Source organism: Parasteatoda tepidariorum, chromosome 1 (genome assembly GCF_043381705.1).
Source record: "Parasteatoda tepidariorum isolate YZ-2023 chromosome 1, CAS_Ptep_4.0, whole genome shotgun sequence".
NCBI lineage: Eukaryota > Metazoa > Arthropoda > Arachnida > Araneae > Theridiidae > Parasteatoda > Parasteatoda tepidariorum.
Window position 1 is genome coordinate 98188667 of NC_092204.1, and position 18681 is coordinate 98207347.

The 18681-nt window shown below is 27.9% G+C and overlaps 1 protein-coding gene across 6 annotated transcripts; it reads left to right on the forward strand.

Annotated features, from left to right (window-relative positions):
• The first annotated feature begins 1792 nt into the window (after nucleotides 1–1792).
• LOC107454794 (isoaspartyl peptidase/L-asparaginase) lies at nucleotides 1793–18115 on the forward strand. Of its 6 annotated transcripts, XM_071184354.1 has the most exons (7): nucleotides 1967–2162; nucleotides 2422–2653; nucleotides 3199–3549; nucleotides 4869–5011; nucleotides 9228–9388; nucleotides 12076–12305; nucleotides 17546–18115. In XM_071184354.1, exons 3-7 carry the CDS (start codon nucleotides 3234–3236, stop codon nucleotides 17764–17766), a joined length of 1071 nt encoding a protein of 356 aa, XP_071040455.1. In that variant the 5' UTR covers nucleotides 1967–2162; nucleotides 2422–2653; nucleotides 3199–3233; the 3' UTR covers nucleotides 17767–18115. The 6 variants fall into 6 exon arrangements, with proteins under 6 accessions (XP_015927584.1, XP_015927583.1, XP_071040455.1 ...); XM_016072098.4 differs by lacking the exon at nucleotides 2422–2653 and having other exon boundaries at nucleotides 1793–2162; nucleotides 3349–3549; XM_016072097.4 differs by lacking the exon at nucleotides 2422–2653 and having other exon boundaries at nucleotides 1904–2162.
• The last annotated feature ends 566 nt before the right edge of the window (nucleotides 18116–18681 follow it).

The following is an 18681-nucleotide window of genomic DNA, read 5'->3' on the forward strand; positions in this document are numbered from 1 at the left end:
AATTCAGGTTTTCCTTCATTTTTCGAATTTCTCAAGTTGCATTAAAATATCTGGATTCTAAATACCACGAGTAAATGGTATGGTGCTAATTGACGAAAAAATCGTCGAAGAATAATTTCGATTTACGATGCAATAGGCACAAAATCGTATGAAAAAGCGATTATTTAAAGCACAATTAGAAACTCGCATGTAGCAATAATATCGTAGTTAAATTGACGGGATTGTCAAAATAACGTGGGAAAACAATAAAACATGGTAATAAGTGCAAAAATAAAGAAAAGAAAACAAAAACAAAAACTGCCTTAAGTTTACGATGAGTCTCGCAGTGGACTGATAGTTAAGACACGGTTCCCAGCAGATCACCGAGGTAAAAGCATCACTGGCTGCGGTCAGTGTGCGGGTGGGTGAACACTTGCATCAGTCTGCGTAGGGACCGAGGGTGTGCGGCATTAGTCCTCGTTAAACTGTGCTACCGTAGAGTGCTCGACTTCACGCGCAGGTCGTCGGGCTACCGAAGCGGGAGTGCCATCCTCGATGGCATGTCTTCGGATCATCCTCCGGGATGTTTCCCAGACCGTCGCCAATAGCCCATTGTGCAGCTCTAGTGCGACGTAAATTAACAACAACAACAAAAAGTTTACGATGAAATCAACACGAATAAAACGCGTCAATAAATAATTATTTAAATGTATTTAAAATTCGCATGTTGTAATAAAAGACGGAATTTTTAAAACCACGTGAGCATGTAGAGCAATAACTTCCTAAAAAATGGTCGAACAATAATTTGGGTTTATGATGAAATTGTCACAAAGGATGTCAAAAAGTGATTGTTTAAATGCGCGATTTAGAAAATTGCGTATCGTAATAATTTCTTCAGGGTTGCCACTCATATCTGGAATAAAAATTCCCCTTGTTTTCTTTGTACATATTATACACAATATATTGAGAGGAAACACACAATCACTGAGCTCTTGAGTGAGCTATTTTAGGGTAACTATTTTATAATAGTTTTAATTGCTGGAAAAACTTCAAGAAATAAGGAACAGTTGTTATTTTAGGTGATTTTTTAAATTCCCTGTATTTTCCAGGTTTTCCCAGTTCTACCTGTAAAGTAGCAACACTGTATAAACTGTAAAAATGCGGGCTTTTCAAAATCACGTGGCGAAGCATAGCAATATCGACCTTAGGGGGAAAAAAAAGAAGAAGAAACCATTTAAATTTAGGATAAAATAGGCGCAAATTAAGTGCGTCAAAAATTGATCAATTAAATGCGCGATTTATGACGAATTTTAATATCGTACTAAATAAAAATAGGTTTAAAAAAGCCACATGGAAATCAATAGTTATGACTGCAAAAAAAAAAAAAAAAAAAAAAAAAAAAAAAAAAAAAAAAAAAAAAAAAGATCGAAAAACTATTGGATTTATGATGATATTGGTAAAAATAAAGCGAGTCAAAAAGTGATTATAAATCGATTAAAATTTAATTTAAAAATCGCGCATTGTAATGTCATATCAAAAATATATATTTTTTTTAAGTCATGCGGAAATCCAAAGCAATTACAGCGGTACAATTCTTATAGCTTATTACTAGTATATAGCTTATTAGCATCAGTCAATTAGTACACCATAAGTTCCCTGCATTTTATATCATCATCAATAGCATCATCAACTAGTTTAATTAGCATTAGGGACTAATATAGGGTATATGCCTTTTCATCAATAAGACCGAAAACAAATAAGACCGTCACAAAAAACCGAATTCTTAGGTCTGACGACCGTGAGGTGCCACCCTCCCTCTCAAGTTGCCTTCTTCTCTTGATGGCATTAACAGTATGAATGGTTCCTAAGCAACCAAGCTAAATGCCAACTATTTCTGGGCTACGGTGGTCTTGAAAATTTTGGCATAATTATTCGGAAATTTTTTGGTTTTTGAGATTTTTATATCATAATTTTAATCGACATCATTAAAGCAATGGTAGTTACTGTTTCAGAAAAATCTTTATTTATTATTATCTCGGTTTCCTTTTTTGTTGGAGTTGGTTGTGGCTATAAGCTTAAAGAGTGGAGATTAAAATATTTAAAACAAAAACGAAATTTTCTAGAAAGGAAGTTTCGGCAAGTGCAAAATCAACTAGAAGATATTGTGAAACATTAACTTTATTGTAAGCAGACCTTAGTTTTATTATCTGTTTTCATTTGATTTTTTCCCCCCTGTGATAATGAAAAAGATAAAAATTAACTCCTTATTATCTTTTTTTTTGCTTTTCAAGTTATTATTTTGTAGGAATTTTTTAATGTTTATGAGTATTAATAAATGCAATATTACCTACTGTTTTTTATTTTAAGGTGTGAATGATTTGTTTATTTTCTGATGCTCAAATATTCATTTTTAAAATAGCTCTTTCCTCTTTTTGATTATAGGTTGGTGTTACTGAATTGTGAATCATTAGGAATGTTCATTAAATGTATCAATCCGTATCTTAAAATCTGGAGCGATGCAGTTACTTAACACACATAATAATTAGTTATTTTTAAACTAACCATACTAACTTTACTTTCTATATCAGTTTTTAAAGTTGAATTTGTAGTTTTAATAGTAAAATTGATGTCGATCTCCGTTTTCTTGTTTAATTTCAGCAACTTCTAGTGTAAGGTAATTAAAAATTTAAATTTCATATTTAAATTTAAAAAAAAAAATTCTGTAATGGTTTAAAATGTTTATAGCTTTTTAATTTTACTATACTCTCTTTTTTTTAAAAATTTTTTATTAATTTGATTGACTATCCGGCATTTTCTTTTTTTTCCCTCATTATTTTATTGAGCAGTACTAGTTGAAAATTCAATTGATATAATTGTTCTATGCATATGACTAAAAACATGTGCTAAAATTTAAAATTGTATCTTTTTGTGATGATTTTTTTTACAATTTAACAATTGTTATAGATTATTAATTGTATTATATATGAAATGATGAACTATTAAATGAAGTCCTTATATTTTATTAATTAAAATAAATTAACTCTGTTTTTTGCTTACTTTTAAGAAGATTTTGCTTGCTTAATGAAATAGATGTTCTAAACCTTAAATTTTTTTCTTGCTTTTTGTAAATATTGTTCAAAACTTTTGATGTTATTTTTTTTTAAAATTCTAAAGCTTCTTTCTCTCTATCCTTCCCAATTTCATCCTCTTCTCATTCAGCTATCACCTCAATCACCTACTAAAACTATACTAACATGTCTACCTCGGTACGTCCTCGTCCATCGCCTCTGAACTCTCCTCGTTCTTCTCCTTGTCCGTCACCACGTAGTTCTCCTCGGTTTGCTCGTAAACACATTCGTTCACCCACAGTTAAAAGAAGAATGATGCCAGTTATCGTAGTACACGGGGGAGCAGCAACTGTGCCACCAGATTTTCAACCTCTGAAAATAGAAGGCGTGAAACGTGCTGTTAATAAAGGTTATGACGTACTGTTGTCACCTGAAGGTACGGCTCTTGACGCGGTTGAAGCTGCTGTTAAAGTAATGGAGGATGACCCTGTTTTTAATGCAGGTACGTAAAAATCTAAGAATCTTTTACCTGCCCAAATTTTTGCATTATCCTTGTTGTTGATCCTTTGAATTTGTTAGGTTAAAACTTGTTATGCAGAATAATGATTTCAAGTCTCGAATTGAGATGGAATTTCAGTAGAAGACCTTTATAATGCAATTCATTAAACCGCAATTCTCCATGAGCCATATTAACTTTTTTGGATGTAAATAGTGAAAGTTATAGAATAATAAATGCATATAACTAAACAAGAGCTATTAACTTTTTGCATTACATGCTAGGAGTTTACAATTTCAATAGCCAAGCCAATATTGATATTTTTTTAATTAAATATAATGTAGAAAATTTATTTTTCTCTTTATTAATCCAATAGAAGATCTATATGACGCAATTCTATGAACGACAATTCTCCATAAACTACATCAACTTTGCGAGTTTAAACAATGGAAATTGTAGTCAAGAAATTGCTGTAACTAAGCGAGAACTATTAACTTTTTAATTCTTTACTAAGAGGCTTAAATCTAAGTAATTTAGAGGTTTATTAAAAAATTAATTAAGAAGTTTATTAAAAATTTAAGCAAATGAGAACTGATTAATTTGTTTGTAATTACCTCTAATGATCTGGAAAATTTTGATTTTTTATGTACATAAGGAATACTTAAATGTATGTTTTTTTGTTTAAAAGTATTTGTATCTAAAAAAATATTTAAAAACATATTAAGATTGATTTGTTCTAAGCTAATATTGCCATTAGTACTTATACTTCTAGTCGTAGACAAGTTTATCGGTAGGTGAAATGATCTATAACAAAAAATTCTATAAAACAATAAACTTTCCATCTCAAGCTTTGTGTTATAAAGATCTTCCACTGTACCAAATACTTAAGTGCATATGCCCTTACTGTAAATTGTCATGGATTCATGGCAGTTAATGATGTTCCATGAAACAAATTTTAAGATAAGAGTTAAAATGATTTTATTGAGACTTATTAAAGTACGATTAAAACAGAAATGACAATTTCATATTTAATAGTTTAAATTCAGAAAGTTTAAGGAAAAAATTTCACAAAACTGTTGGTGAAATTTTTACGAATCTTTAATTGTACAATTCACAATTGTTCAATAAAATTGTACATTTGACACTGTTCTATGATGGAATTACCTTTCTCAAGTGGTATTGGTCTAATTAGATGATTTAAATTTCTTATGAATTCCATTAGCAGTAATGATTTGTAAAACTGTTCCAGAATCTAATGTTTTATATTTTTTGTAAACATTTGTTTTTAAGGTGCTTTTTATGATGTATTAAAATGTTTGTTGTAGGGTTTGGATCATCTTTAACTATAAATGGTGATGTAGAAATGGATGCAATTGTAATGGAAGGCACTAGAATGAAAGCTGGTGCTGTTGGTGCAGTCGCAAGAGTTTCTAGTCCAGTCTCTCTTGCTAGAAGAGTGATGGAACAAGTAAGGCACTCACCTCTTGCTCTGTTTTGTGGGCAAAATTTTTCTACCACTAACAAACTTCATTTTTTATGTATGTTTTTTGGCTTAGCAAATTTAATTTAGAGTTTTTTTTTTTTGCTCACCGATATATAAAAATGATTAAAAAATTCATTTAAAACACCTGTGTTATCTTGGGGAATATTTGTAATAAACTAAAATACTGCTGGTTTTTGTTTTTAATTTTCAACTATTTATAAATTTTTTAAAAAGAGAGCTGAGCACCTGTCAACCCTAGTACCTATGTAGTTCATAAAATTTTTTTTTTTTATAATATAGATTTCTCAAAGGCCAAATGATTTATATGCATCCATTGTTTCTAACAAAAATATAAATTAAAAGTTTCATAAAAATTACATAATATTAAAAAAATTTTTTTTTTAATAAATTGTTGACAAAGCATTTAAGAACATAGAAATCCTAATTTCAGAAATTCTAATTCACAAATTTGAAGAAAAAAAAGTAAAATTAAAATTATCCAATTTAAAAGCAAATGTTGTTGAAGAATTTATTATAAATAGAAGATTTAATTTATGCACATTTAAAAATATTGAAATAGTCTTCTTCTCCATTGACAAGTGTTTTTTATTGAAAAAATTAAGTGCAAGATTTTTGAGAGTTTTATAAAACCTTTTTCAGATTTTTTATTTAACGTAGAATAATTCAAATAGAGGTTTTCAGAAAATTGAATAAATTAAATTAGTTTTGCTAAGAGTTTCTTTGAATTAATGTGCTAATTATTTCGTCCTAAAGCCCAATTTAGCCTTACGGCCTCTTCCTAAAATTCCAAAAATTTTTGTACAATGTTAACTTATGAAATTGCTTTTTTTGTTTTTATAAGTTTTTTTTAAAAATTTAATAAAGTCAATAAAGTTCTTTATTTAATCTCTAACTTATAATAAAATTAATGTTTTTGGCTCTTATTTTTAACATTTAATATAACTTTTTTTTTTGAGGTAAAATTTTAAAACTTAACAAGTTAAAATTTTTTTTAAACAATGCATTTCAGATAGGGCTGCCACTCCACAGGAAGAACAGGGAGAGCCTGGGAAATACAGGGAGTTTAAAAATCCCCTAAAATAACTGGAAATTTTGAGTTTTTCCAAGCGAACTGGGAAAATACAGGGAATTTTAGTTCTTATTTTCGTCTTTTGAAAGTTGTAGATCACTCAAAGCGCAATCTATGGGATATGTAAGGATGATATTTCAGCTATACTAAACTATTTCATTTATTATAGCATTATTTGTTTTAAGTATGTTGAGCTGTTCCTTATTTCTCTAAGTTTTTCCAGCACTTAATTAAAACTAATATAACTAACCCAATATAACTAAAGCAAGAGCATAGTGACTACATATTTTCTCTTAATAAATTGTTTATAATATTTACGGGAAAAACACAGTGAATTTTTTTTAGAGATTTCAGTGGCAACCTTGCCAGACTATTTTTTATCAAAGGTTAAATTACAAGGAAACTGCTTTCATAATTTTTTGTTAAATGTGTTGTGTATGTTAAATCAAAACTTTATGTTTTACAAAATATCATTGTAAAATAATATTTTACACATAAAGTATCTTGGCACGTCTTATTTTGCTCAACAAAATACTTTAAGCTGTGTAATTAATTAAGGGTTTAAAAGTTACAAAATGTTGACTTAAAATTATTTATTACCCATAAAGTATCATGATAAGTCTTAGTTTAGACCCTTGACAATGTTTAAATGCAGCTTTTCTCTTCTAGCTGAAAAATAATTTAAAAATAGCTCAATTAAATTATAAATATATATATATATATGTTTTTCAATTTGAAGTTTTTAACTCTGATGAAATATATAAATTATTCAAAGGAAGAAAACATTTAAATTATAACAAAGAAATCCTAATTTTATTGAGAAATTTGAAACAATTGATAAAACTTTGATCATGATTTTTTTCTTTTTAATGGCGGGCACTTTGGTCTATTTCCCATTGGCCTCAGAATTGCTACTCTCTTATTGTTACCCAGTAGGCACCTGTGGCTAAGTCACGGCAGTGGAGTAGCATCGCCCTTGTCATACAACCACAAACCCGTTTATAGGGCGGTTCACACAATCACACAGAAGAAAGGACATAGAACGCAAAAAGAAAGTTACATCTATGCCTACGGTGGGATTCGAACCCACCTGGCCCCGTAGTCCAGTACAGTAACCATTAAACCAGTGATTGGCAAAAACAAACATGATTCAAATGTTTATTTTAAACCAAAAGATGTATATTTATGTTTAGTTGAAAATGCTAAAACAGTTTCATAGAGAAAATTAAATTGATTCTTTGCATTCTAAACTTTCCAGTTTGTTGTGGTTATTCTATGTTTTATTAATTTTTTTAAAAAAGATTCTTTTATTAGTTTGTTAGTAGTTCCTTTAAATTTTGGTTATTTATCATAGTAAAAAAAAAAAAACTTTCAGTTGCCCCATCCAATGATTTTGCTGAGTGATCTGATCCTCCTCTGATACGGTTACATTCATTACAGTTTGCATTGAAAATTGTAACATTTGTGATTTATAATATATTATCTATTTTTCTAATAGAATTTAGTTTACAGCCTTAAATTCATTAAGAGTGCATGTAATATAGTTTACTTAAAATATTTAAACTTTTTATAAGTATCTATTTGCTTAACTCTTGAAACTACTTTCTGATGCTGTTATATAATTTGAATGAAATTTTTTTTAATGGTTGCATCTATTTTTAAAATGAGTTATAGTAGAAGATATTGTAAGAAGACCTTTCATCAAAACATTTTAAAAACAATTTAGTTTTAAATTGTAAAATTATTTCTCTAAGAGGTTAAGAAATAAGATTTCTGCCAAGTTTTATAAAATATGAAAGTATTTAAAATATATATCAAAAAGATGTTATGTTTAAATAACAAGTAATTAAGAAAATATTAAAATTATTTAAAAAATTAATAATTAAAAAAAACATGAAAATTTTTCAGAAAATGTATTTAAAATTAATCATTTTTGATTCAATGTTTCTGCATCTAAGATTTTTATAAAAGTGTTTTGTTGTGAGCTGTCAAGAAAGTTACATATTTAGCCACTTAAAATAACATTTGGAACGGCAAAACTTATTAAAGTTATTGAGAATAAATATTTGTAAATATTATGACACCCATGCATGCATTAAACTGGTTCCATCTTTGCTTTTATAAATGAATATCCTTAAATAATTCTGCTGCTACTTTTGAAAAGAATTATGTGTACATAATAATTCTGAAATTCTCTTTATTTCTTTGTTGTGACAGCCTCTTTTGAAAAATAACACAATGATAAGTCAGACTTTTGATCAATTCTTGAACTGAAAAAAATTCTGAAAATAAGAATGTAAAAGGATAATATTTTATGCATTTTTTTTATACTTTCTAATGGATGGTTGACTGAATATAAACAATGACAAACATCCTCACACCAGAAGAACTCTATTGTTTGTCATGTTTTGAGTGTTATCCCTTAATTGGCTATATTAGTGTAAAACATTGCCATTTGTTTTATTTCGGATAGCACCATTGCATGTTTACAGTCTCCCAAATTCATTCGTTGTTAGTTTTGCTGAGATTTAAATTGAAAGAACGTGTTTACTCTATAAGTATAGTAATATTGGATGGCTCACTTTTTAAAGATTAGGCGTAAAAATCAATCGGAAGTAGTAACTCTGAAGTCTTACGGCGATTTTTAACCCCTAGCACCATCTGTACTAAGCTTTATATGGTTAACCATCCATAGTTTGGTTATTTTTCCGTACCATTCTGAACTGCATCATAGGACATTGTATAATTATAAAAGCTAACGTAAGTGGATATAAATAATAATCTTCTGCTAAAAATGAATTATTTAGCTCTTAATTGTTATAGTATTCCCGAGTTTCTTTTCCCTTGCATTTCATATTCAAATTTAGGCACAAAGAATATGTTAGAAGTAATGACTTTTTACTAAAAACAGAGTTGTTACCAAGCATTGGTTTCATGTAATTAATGCAAATGATTAACACTACTGTGGATACATTTATAAATTTAAGTACTTATCCGATTATCTCAGTTATTTAGTATGAACTAGGTAAAGATTTGTTTTTAGTTATTATAAAGTAGTTGAAATGGTTTGTTTAACATATTAAAAATAAACAAATGTCTATTTTCTTTTAGAGTGAACATGTTCTTATGATTGGTTCTGGAGCTCATCAATTTGCTCAAATGGTTGGGATGCCTTTGATTCAGTCTCAACAACTAGTTACTAATTGGGCTCAAGAAAGACTACAACAATACAAAACCTTTACAAATGCTGTACAATCATCTATGACCTTAAAGTAAGCTCTTTATATTTTGTGCTGCAAAATATAAAGAAAGAAAGTTGTATATTAACTGTTATTCTTATGTATAATATTTATAACTTCTTATATATAATATGGTAATTTGAAATGCTTTAGTTACTGCCTAAAATGAGTTTTAAAATTTAAAAAAAAAAAAAAAATTAATGTAGTTTGGCTGTTATTTGGTTTCTGTTCTTTGTTATTACGGTGTAATTTTACACTGTTAGGCATCTATACAACATCTTAAATGTGTGTTTTTTGAAAGCATTTTGATAGAAAATTATGGATTTCTGAAATTTGTTTTTATGTTGTCCTGTTAATATTAAAACTCCGAATAGTTTCCTTATTAATTATTGCCATAATTATTAAAAGACAACCTGGATAGTAAATTCTCTTAAAACTTATTGTTTAGTGGTTATACAAAACTTAAAATCCAAAATTATGGGCTGGAATTGAATCTAATTTGTATATGTTCTCTCTCACTTTCTTTAAAAAAAAAAAAAAAACTTGTTAAACTTATATAGATTTTTTTTGTTTATAATTTTCAAAGAAAAATTACTAAAAATATCAAATAAGTAAAGAAAACATAATTTTTTTCAAATACCATATGATATTAAACTGTTGTTTTAAATAAGATTTCTAAAAATATTAAGTTTCTTTGACTCAACATGAGTGTCCTACTGAACTTGGAGTTAAGTACTGGTTTAAAACATTGTTTTAGAAAATGATGCAAATTATGTATGCAAGCATTATCAAACTGTTGTAATCAATCTTTGCAATCAATAGCTTTCAAATCCTTTAGTTTTTTTTAAAAAAAAAAGTCAATTAGACATGTCAAGCTATAAAAAGGTAGATAAAAAAATAAAGGCCCCTTCCTCTTAAAAAGTGTTATGCTAACAGAGAAATAAACAAATTTCCTGCTGTAATCAAGTACTTCTTTATTTGCAAAAATTGTAAGATTTAAATCTTACAAGCTGCATTTTGCAATTTAAATCTTATAATTTAAATCGTGATAGAGATTGATTCGATTACAATTTAAGACCCTAGTGAAAAAACATGATTAAGATTTTGAAAAACACTTCATTTTATAATAATAAAAGGATTAAATAATGAAATGAAAGATGCTAAATGACAAATAAAATGCATCTGTTAGAGATCGATTCTAACCTATGCATTCTTAAAGTATATAAATTATCTATTACTAAATAAGTTAAAAAGTTGAGAAAATTGGTGGGCCTTCAACAGATCTATTTTAGAGATGCATACATCAATTCATGTTACCAAAACTCATGAAGGAGTCAATTTTCAATAGAAAAGGGTGTTCGTAAAAATATTTTTGATGTCCATGTTCATTTTAAATTCAATTTTCTGAAATTCTTCAAAATATCACATTATTTATTCTTCCATTATTCTTGTCAAATGTGTTTTTTCAAACTGTTTTTTTTTTTAAAAAATGTGATTGGAATTTCTCGAGGTCTAAATATTTTGGTCAATAATTAGGTTCTTTTTTGCTTGTGACTCTCATACAATTATGTGCTATTTTTGAAATATGGTTAAACTAATTAAGCTCTAAATTATCAAATTCTTTACATTGTAAAATTAGTGTGATTTTTAATAGTGCTTTCAAAATTGTCTTAGTTACTATAATTTAAGGAAACCTAAGTAATTACTAAAATGATCTTGCACTGTGCTACAAGCCCTAGTAACCTTAAACAGAATTTTGTTTAGTATTTTTGCCTTTTGTTGCTCAAAAGGGGAAAAAATTATCATTCAAATATCTTTTAAAACGTTTTTCAAAAGTGCAGCTATTATCCAAATAAAATTCAGAAAAATAAACATCAATATTAAATAATAATGCCCATTATTCAATATATTTTGTTATTTTCCTTCATCGAATACTAGCTGTTTGTAATTTGTCAGCCACTGATTCTAAATTACAAGAGTCTACTTATTTTTTTTTAATACATTTTTTAATATATTTTTTTAATACATTTTTAATACATTTTTTAATTCCTTTCTTTCCTTTCATTTCTTTCCTTTTGTTTTTTTTAAAATTTTTTTTAAGTGTTTCATTCCTAAAAATCACATTTTGTGTGTCAAACTTTAAATAATTCTATACGGAGCTTAACTCTTAAAAATGTAAAAAAGTAAGAACGCAAAATTATTCCGTCACTCCCGAACCTTTATTGTACCATTCCAACTGAATGATCATGCTGTCATTCTGTTATGGATTAATGGCAGATGAATGGGTGGTCCCATGGACCCATGATCATTATTTCATCGAATACAATGGAGAATTTAGTGGTTTCTGACAGTAGATCACCTATGATTTGAATTGCCATATTAGTAGCTGCCGGTGACATTATCAATAGGTCGCTGCAGTTGGTTAACATTGATTCCCCTACTTTGCTAATAAACTATATGTATGTTGTTGTTTTTTTTTTGTTGAAAAGAAAAATGTATTGTTGTTTTTGTTGGTAGTAGGGTTTATAAACAGTAGAGTAACTTAAAAGCTTTATAAGTTTGGTGACCACTGGACTAAACATATAATTTCAGAATAGTAAGACGGTTTTATAATGACTAGACCAAGAAGAAATTTTGCATGGAATGTATTATTCCTCTATATTTTTCTATTAGTCTCCCTCATTTTGCAATTTTCCATTAAAGTGTGAATCTTTTAATAGTGATCATGATACAGTGGGAGCTGTTGCAATTGATTCAGCTGGTCATGTAGCCTGTGCTACTTCAACGGGAGGAATCACTGCCAAACGCGCTGGTCGTGTGGGTGATACCCCTGTTGTTGGAGCTGGTGGATTTGCTGATGACTTTGTCGGTGCTGTTTCAACTACGGGACATGGAGAGACCATTATGAGAGTTTCTTTGTCTCGTCATATTACGGGGCTTATGCAACAGGGTAACTATGTTTCCTTCAATAAATTTGATTACCATTTTATTCATGTTGCTGATTTTCTTACTAAATAGTTTAAAGCTTCATCGATACTTTTTCTGAAAAAATAAATAAATTGTTGGAGTTAATAGTACTTAAATAACTAAAGTTATATCTTATTGTTGCTCTCTTGGTATTTGGTGTTTCAAGAATTTTTTTCAGCTGTTTTCCAGTGTTGCAAGGACAGATTTACCATATTTTCTGGTATATTTTGCTTTTTCCAAAAATCATTTATAAAGACAGCTATAAACATGTTTGATATCAGTTGTCAACTTATACACTGAACACATTCTAAATCCCTTATTTTTGAGTAAAGAAATAAAAGGTAAATTGATGTGCTGGATCAACCTATGCACAATAAAATACATATAAATTTCATATCTAAATCATTAATATGTTCTTTTCTCTATTATGCTGAACATTTTTATAAGCAGAAAAATTGCATTACCATATAAATTTGAAACAGGAAGTATTAGTTAGTTGCAATACCTAACTGTAGCTAAATATTATAGAACATGTTATCTTGCTATGTGTGAATGTAATAGCTTGATATAGTTAAACATTTTTGAAAATATTTTTAGCTGTTATAAAAATAATGTAGAAGTTTTTAATCATTTTTTTTTTCAAGTCCACCTACTTCATATTTTTTTTTTTTAAATTATATTTTATTTATTCTTGGCATCTCTTTCATTTGTAAATATTTTTTCTGGTGCAATAATAAATGTGATTAGAGATAAAAGTAAACTTTACATAATTATTCATTTAAACTATGCTGGAAAATATCACTGATTTAAATTTATAAAGACATAAATTTTTTGAAATGCGTAATTCTAATGATTTTATTCAAGAAATTTTCAGGATTTTTGAGTTTGGCTCACAATCACCCCTGAAGTCCATTCTGTTGACCCCATGGTCACCATACCAATGCATGGAAAATTTCACAATGTGACAGCTAGTATTGTCACCCTGGAAGTAACTAGGGTTTCAATCCATAAAACTACCACTGTATCAAAAGAACACTTTTATCCAGAAGAATATAATCGATGTTTGTGTTGAGCTTAACAGCAATCTTTACATCTTTAACAGTCTTTAACATCGCAGACCATAATACCACCTCTCTTTGTATCCGCTGGTGACCAAATATGTATTGGTATGTAATTTTTTTAATCTTAAATGTGCAATAATTAATTTTACAAAACATCATACTCAAACAGGTATTGTTATAAAAAAACATATCATGTTTCATTATTAGAGTTGGCTATCAAGTTAGTGAAACTTTGCTTGTAAAAAATGTTTATTTTGTAAGTGAATTTCATGGAATATTTTTAAAATACAACTAATCAGATGTGAATGAAATAGAATTTTTGTTGCACAAAATATTAGTTCTCATAAAAATGTTTGAACAAAGTATGGGTCTATATACAGATAAACCATCAATTAACTCAAGTTATGTTGGCAAGGCTAAACAATAAAATATCCTGAATGACTATTTGTCAAATGAAAAAATTTTCATAGTACTCAGATGTAATTGTATTTAAAGATATTTATTTAAAGATAGTTTATGGAAAGAATGATTTTTAATACTTTTGATTTCCTATCGATCTGAAAAATCTGAAAATCTTTCAATAATAATGTGTAATTCTTACATCACTAGTAATAATAACGAAAGATAAGATTTTTAAAATTTTTATTTCATTGAACTATTTAGTGATTACAAATTATATTTTTTAACTTATGAAACTGCATTCAAAAATTTTTGATCATTATAAACTTTCTGGCAGTTCTGTACTTTTACCAAATTTCTTCTTTGAATAGCAAATATTGTCTCCACATGATTAAATGGATTTTTTTTATAGATTTGCTCATTAGTGAAACCGTTGGTGTGTTAAACAGTAATATATGTAATTATGCTAGAAAATGCAAATGAGTTCAAGAACTTTATTTGTTCAATTAATTCTAGAGTATATGGTGAAAAATACATTGAACTCAAATTTTTAGGTCTATTTTTATTTTCCAGAATTTGATTGAACTGAAAATATGTTAATTTATTTATTTAAATTATGGCATGCACTTATTATTGTTCAATTAATTCTAGAGTATATGTTGAGAAATACAGAAAACACATTAAACCCAAATTTTAAATTTCTCTTAAACTCAGACTTTAAGCTCAATTTTTATTTTCCAGATTTTGATTAAACTGAAAGTATGTAGTAACTGAAAATATGCTAATTTATTTACTTAAGTTATGGTATGCACTAATTATTCAATTTTAAAGGTCTGTTATCTCAAACTATTAAGATTAAGTATAATGAACTATTAAGTATAAGTTAAGATTAAGCATAGTAAGTGAAAATCCAATCCTAAGATGAGAAGTTATTCAAAACTGTTAACTATGCAGAAGCCTTGGGATAATTTATGTCAATCTGTTGATGCATTTTATATTGGATTGGCAAGAAAGTAATTTTGGTTTGCAACAGTAGACGGAGTTATGTTCTGAAGTTTATGGTATTGAGTGTTTAGAGAATGCATATATCAGAGTTGGTTTAAATGTTTATTCGGGAGATTTTTTTACTTAAATATGACCTACGTTCTGGTTGAACTTCTGAAGTTGATGATGACAAAATGAAAGCCATATGTATGAAATTGTCAGATAATTGTACGAGAGATTGCAGAACAGTTAAATATATCACACACAACAATTGAAAATCACCTTGGACTTGTTAAGAAGCTCAAATTGAAAGAAATTCACTTAACACAGCAAGTTAATATTTTTTTATACACTTTTTAAATGCAATGCAATTGAACTTTTTTTAAATACAGAATGTCACTGGCGATGAAAAATGGATAATATCCAATAATATTCATGGTTCAGGACAAACCATGGCAAAAGCTGAATTGCATCAGGAAAAGATCATGTCAATAAAATGGGATTAAAGTTTTTGTGTATTTCGAGCTATTTTCAAGCAATCAAACAATTAACTCAGCAGTTTAGTGGCGACAAACTTATGAAAGCGGAGAAAGAAATCAAAGAGAAAAGGCCAGAATTGGCAAACAAATCAGCAACATGTACAGAATTATTGAAGCTTGGCAAGTGACCCTTATAGTCCCAACCTTGCACCAACAGATTATCATTGATTTACAAAACTTTTTAAATGAAAAAAGTTTCAGTAATAATTTCAAATCTTATTCAGTTGACTTTTTTGCCGCAAACTGGAAGCTCTGTGAGCATAGGATTTTGAAGTTACCAGTAAAATGGCAAAACATATTGAAACAGAATAGTTAATATTTTTTTTGCATAAAAAAAATCTAGTTTTTTATCACACTAAAAAATCAAATTTTTTTTCATCAACCCAATTAAATACTCGCTTTTATGCGCATTTAAATTTGTCTCAATAATCAGCTTGAAACTTGGTTTTGATTTGTATTTTAACCATTCTAAAAATAATAATTATGATTAGTTCTACTTACATATAGTTCACTTTTTATGAATAAGCTCAAAATGTAACTTATTACGTAGATGTGCATGACTTTAAAAGATTCTTATGAGCATTAAAATATACTAAGTATCAAAACTCTTATGCTCATTATTGTTTAGAACGAATATAGCAGAGAGAAATTTTTAAAATGAGTCATGTATAGTTATTTTATAACTGTGCACTTCATGTTATCTGTATGTTATGGTCATTTACTAAAATCTGTTAAGCCAAGTTCTGTAAAGTTTCAGATAGAGCGATTAAAAATTACAATTGATGAGCCTCATTTTATTACACTTCTATGCATATAAATGTGTATCACTCAACTTTGGGTAAATTAGTTGAGTATGACTCCTTGATCTCATAGTAATTTAATATTGCAAATCAGAGATAAAATATATTACTGAGGAAATTCGTTCAATTTTGGTTTGTTTTTAAAGCTACATTATACATGTTTTAAAGCTACATGTTACATCTACATTATACTTAGTAAATTGCAAAATTAAAATTTTTTCCTAAGAATCAGAGAACTTTTTTCTGTTATAAAAAGGCATACAAAGCATAAAAGAACAACTTCCTAAGCATTTGTGTTTAGATTATTTGCTGCCTGTAAAGATGATTTACTGCTTGTAAAGTAAATTTATATAAACACTAGTTATGAAGCTTCACTAGTATACAAAACATTTGTTATATTTAAACTGCTATAGTTTAGAATTTTTTTATTATGCCAAATCTGAAAATAAATTTGGAAATGGTTCAAATTTAAATATTTAATTTTTTTGCATGCAATAAGTTATATTTGTGTTTTGTCAATTTCTTTTTATAAAGAAATTGACAAAACACAAATATAACTAACTCAATTACTATATTAAAATAAATTTGAACGATATCAAAATGACTTTGGTGTGATGTTGGCAAAAATGGTCAACATGATAATTTGTAAGTAACTATAAAACTTTCATAGTACAATAATATTTATCTATCTGAGACCACAAGTGACGCTAATTGCTAATATAAATTAAAGTTCATTTTTTACACTTGTACAATAAAGGTTTCTTAGTTTCTATTGAACTTAGTTCAATAGATATATAATGGATTAGAAAATAAATTATTTTGATGAACAATAAGTAATGCAAATATTTGACCAAGTTATCTTTATTTTAAATATATGCAAAAAGAGATCTCACATAATTCTCCATATACTGTATTAACTTAATAATCTCTGCAGCAAATCAAAATCGATAAAGTTGTTGGATTTTATTTCTAATGTTATTAATAATTACTTAAGGGCATATTTTTGTGTTTTAAAGTATTTAAAAAACTATTTTAAAGCATTATTGATCTGCTTTACGGATATATTGTCATGTTTAGTTGGTTAATGCAATGATATGTGAATTTATCTAAATCGATATTTTACAATCACTAGTGCACGAATAAATATTTCAATTAAAATTCATATAAACTTTATATTTAACAAAGTTTAGGCTCAAAATATTTTTCATTGTAGAGAGTTTGTGAATGATCAGAAAGTTCTTTTGAGTACCACAATTTTGTTTGTGTAAAGATTACGTCGATTGTCCAAATTAATAATCTTATTAACCCACAATAAAACATTGAAATATTTTACCAGTCCTAATAAATAAATTGAGTAACTCTGATCTCTCTGGCACAAAATTCTACATAATGCAAAGCGTTATGAAGAACTTGTATTGACATTTTGATTCATTATAACAGGCATGTCTGCGCAAGATGCTGTTGTTGCTGGTTTGGAGTACATGAAAAACAGAGTTCAAGGCTATGGTGGTGCTATTTGTGTTAGCAACAATGGAGAAATAGGTACTCACTTTACGACTGACATGATGCCATGGGCCTATAGGAAAGGTAATATATTGCATTTCGGTATGAGACCCAATGAAGATATATCAGATGTAGTACAAATAGACTGTTCACCATAGAAGAAAACTATAAAAGAACTTTTAGAATTTTTACAAGAATTGCAAATATTGTAGCAGAGCTATTTTTGGAAAACTATATATAGGAGATATATGCCCATTTATATCATATACATAATTATTTATTCTGCCTTCCTTCTAATATTTAAGTAAAAGAGTGATTTACTTTGCTGGATCTAACTTTCATCTTAACTGTTTACAAGCTTTAGTAATGACACGTGGCAATTGAATTTATCTTATTTAGATGATTTAGATATGCATGGAATGATTCATTTTGTAATTTATGTCAGTCTACTATTTTTAAATTGTAAGTCCATTGAAATGTTTAATAAAAGTTTCAATCAGTTCAAAAGTGTTTTCAATACTTTTATATTTGTAAGTGATGTTCCGCAATCACCTCCCTTAATATATATTTTTTGAATCCTTGTAAAAAGGAAGCCAAAATTATATCCATTACAACTGCTCATTTCACAATTAATATTTACATGACAAAGTAGGTGAGGAAAGAGCAGAAAAAAAAATTTGGAATCTACCAAATCTCTAGTAAGGTGAAATAAAATGCTTTATAGATACTTATTTTCACTGCAGTTTTGATAACACTCATTAAGGGCAGTCATTGCAGAACATTTTAAATACATTATTATATTTTTTTAATCATATATAGCTTTTTACTATTCAAACTGCTACTTTTGCACTTTCTGTCTAGGTAATATAAAATAGGCTTGAACAAAAATGACTCAATATTTTGACGTAATTATCGAGAATTTCTATAGGCGGGAACATTTAAAGTGGAGCACCAGAAGCTGAGCTATAAAATTTATTATGATCATTATCTAAATAGTTTAGTTTTTGAAATTTGTGTTCTTGGAAATTTTTGATCTAGATTTGTTTAAAAATGTTCTTTGCGGATCACTTTTG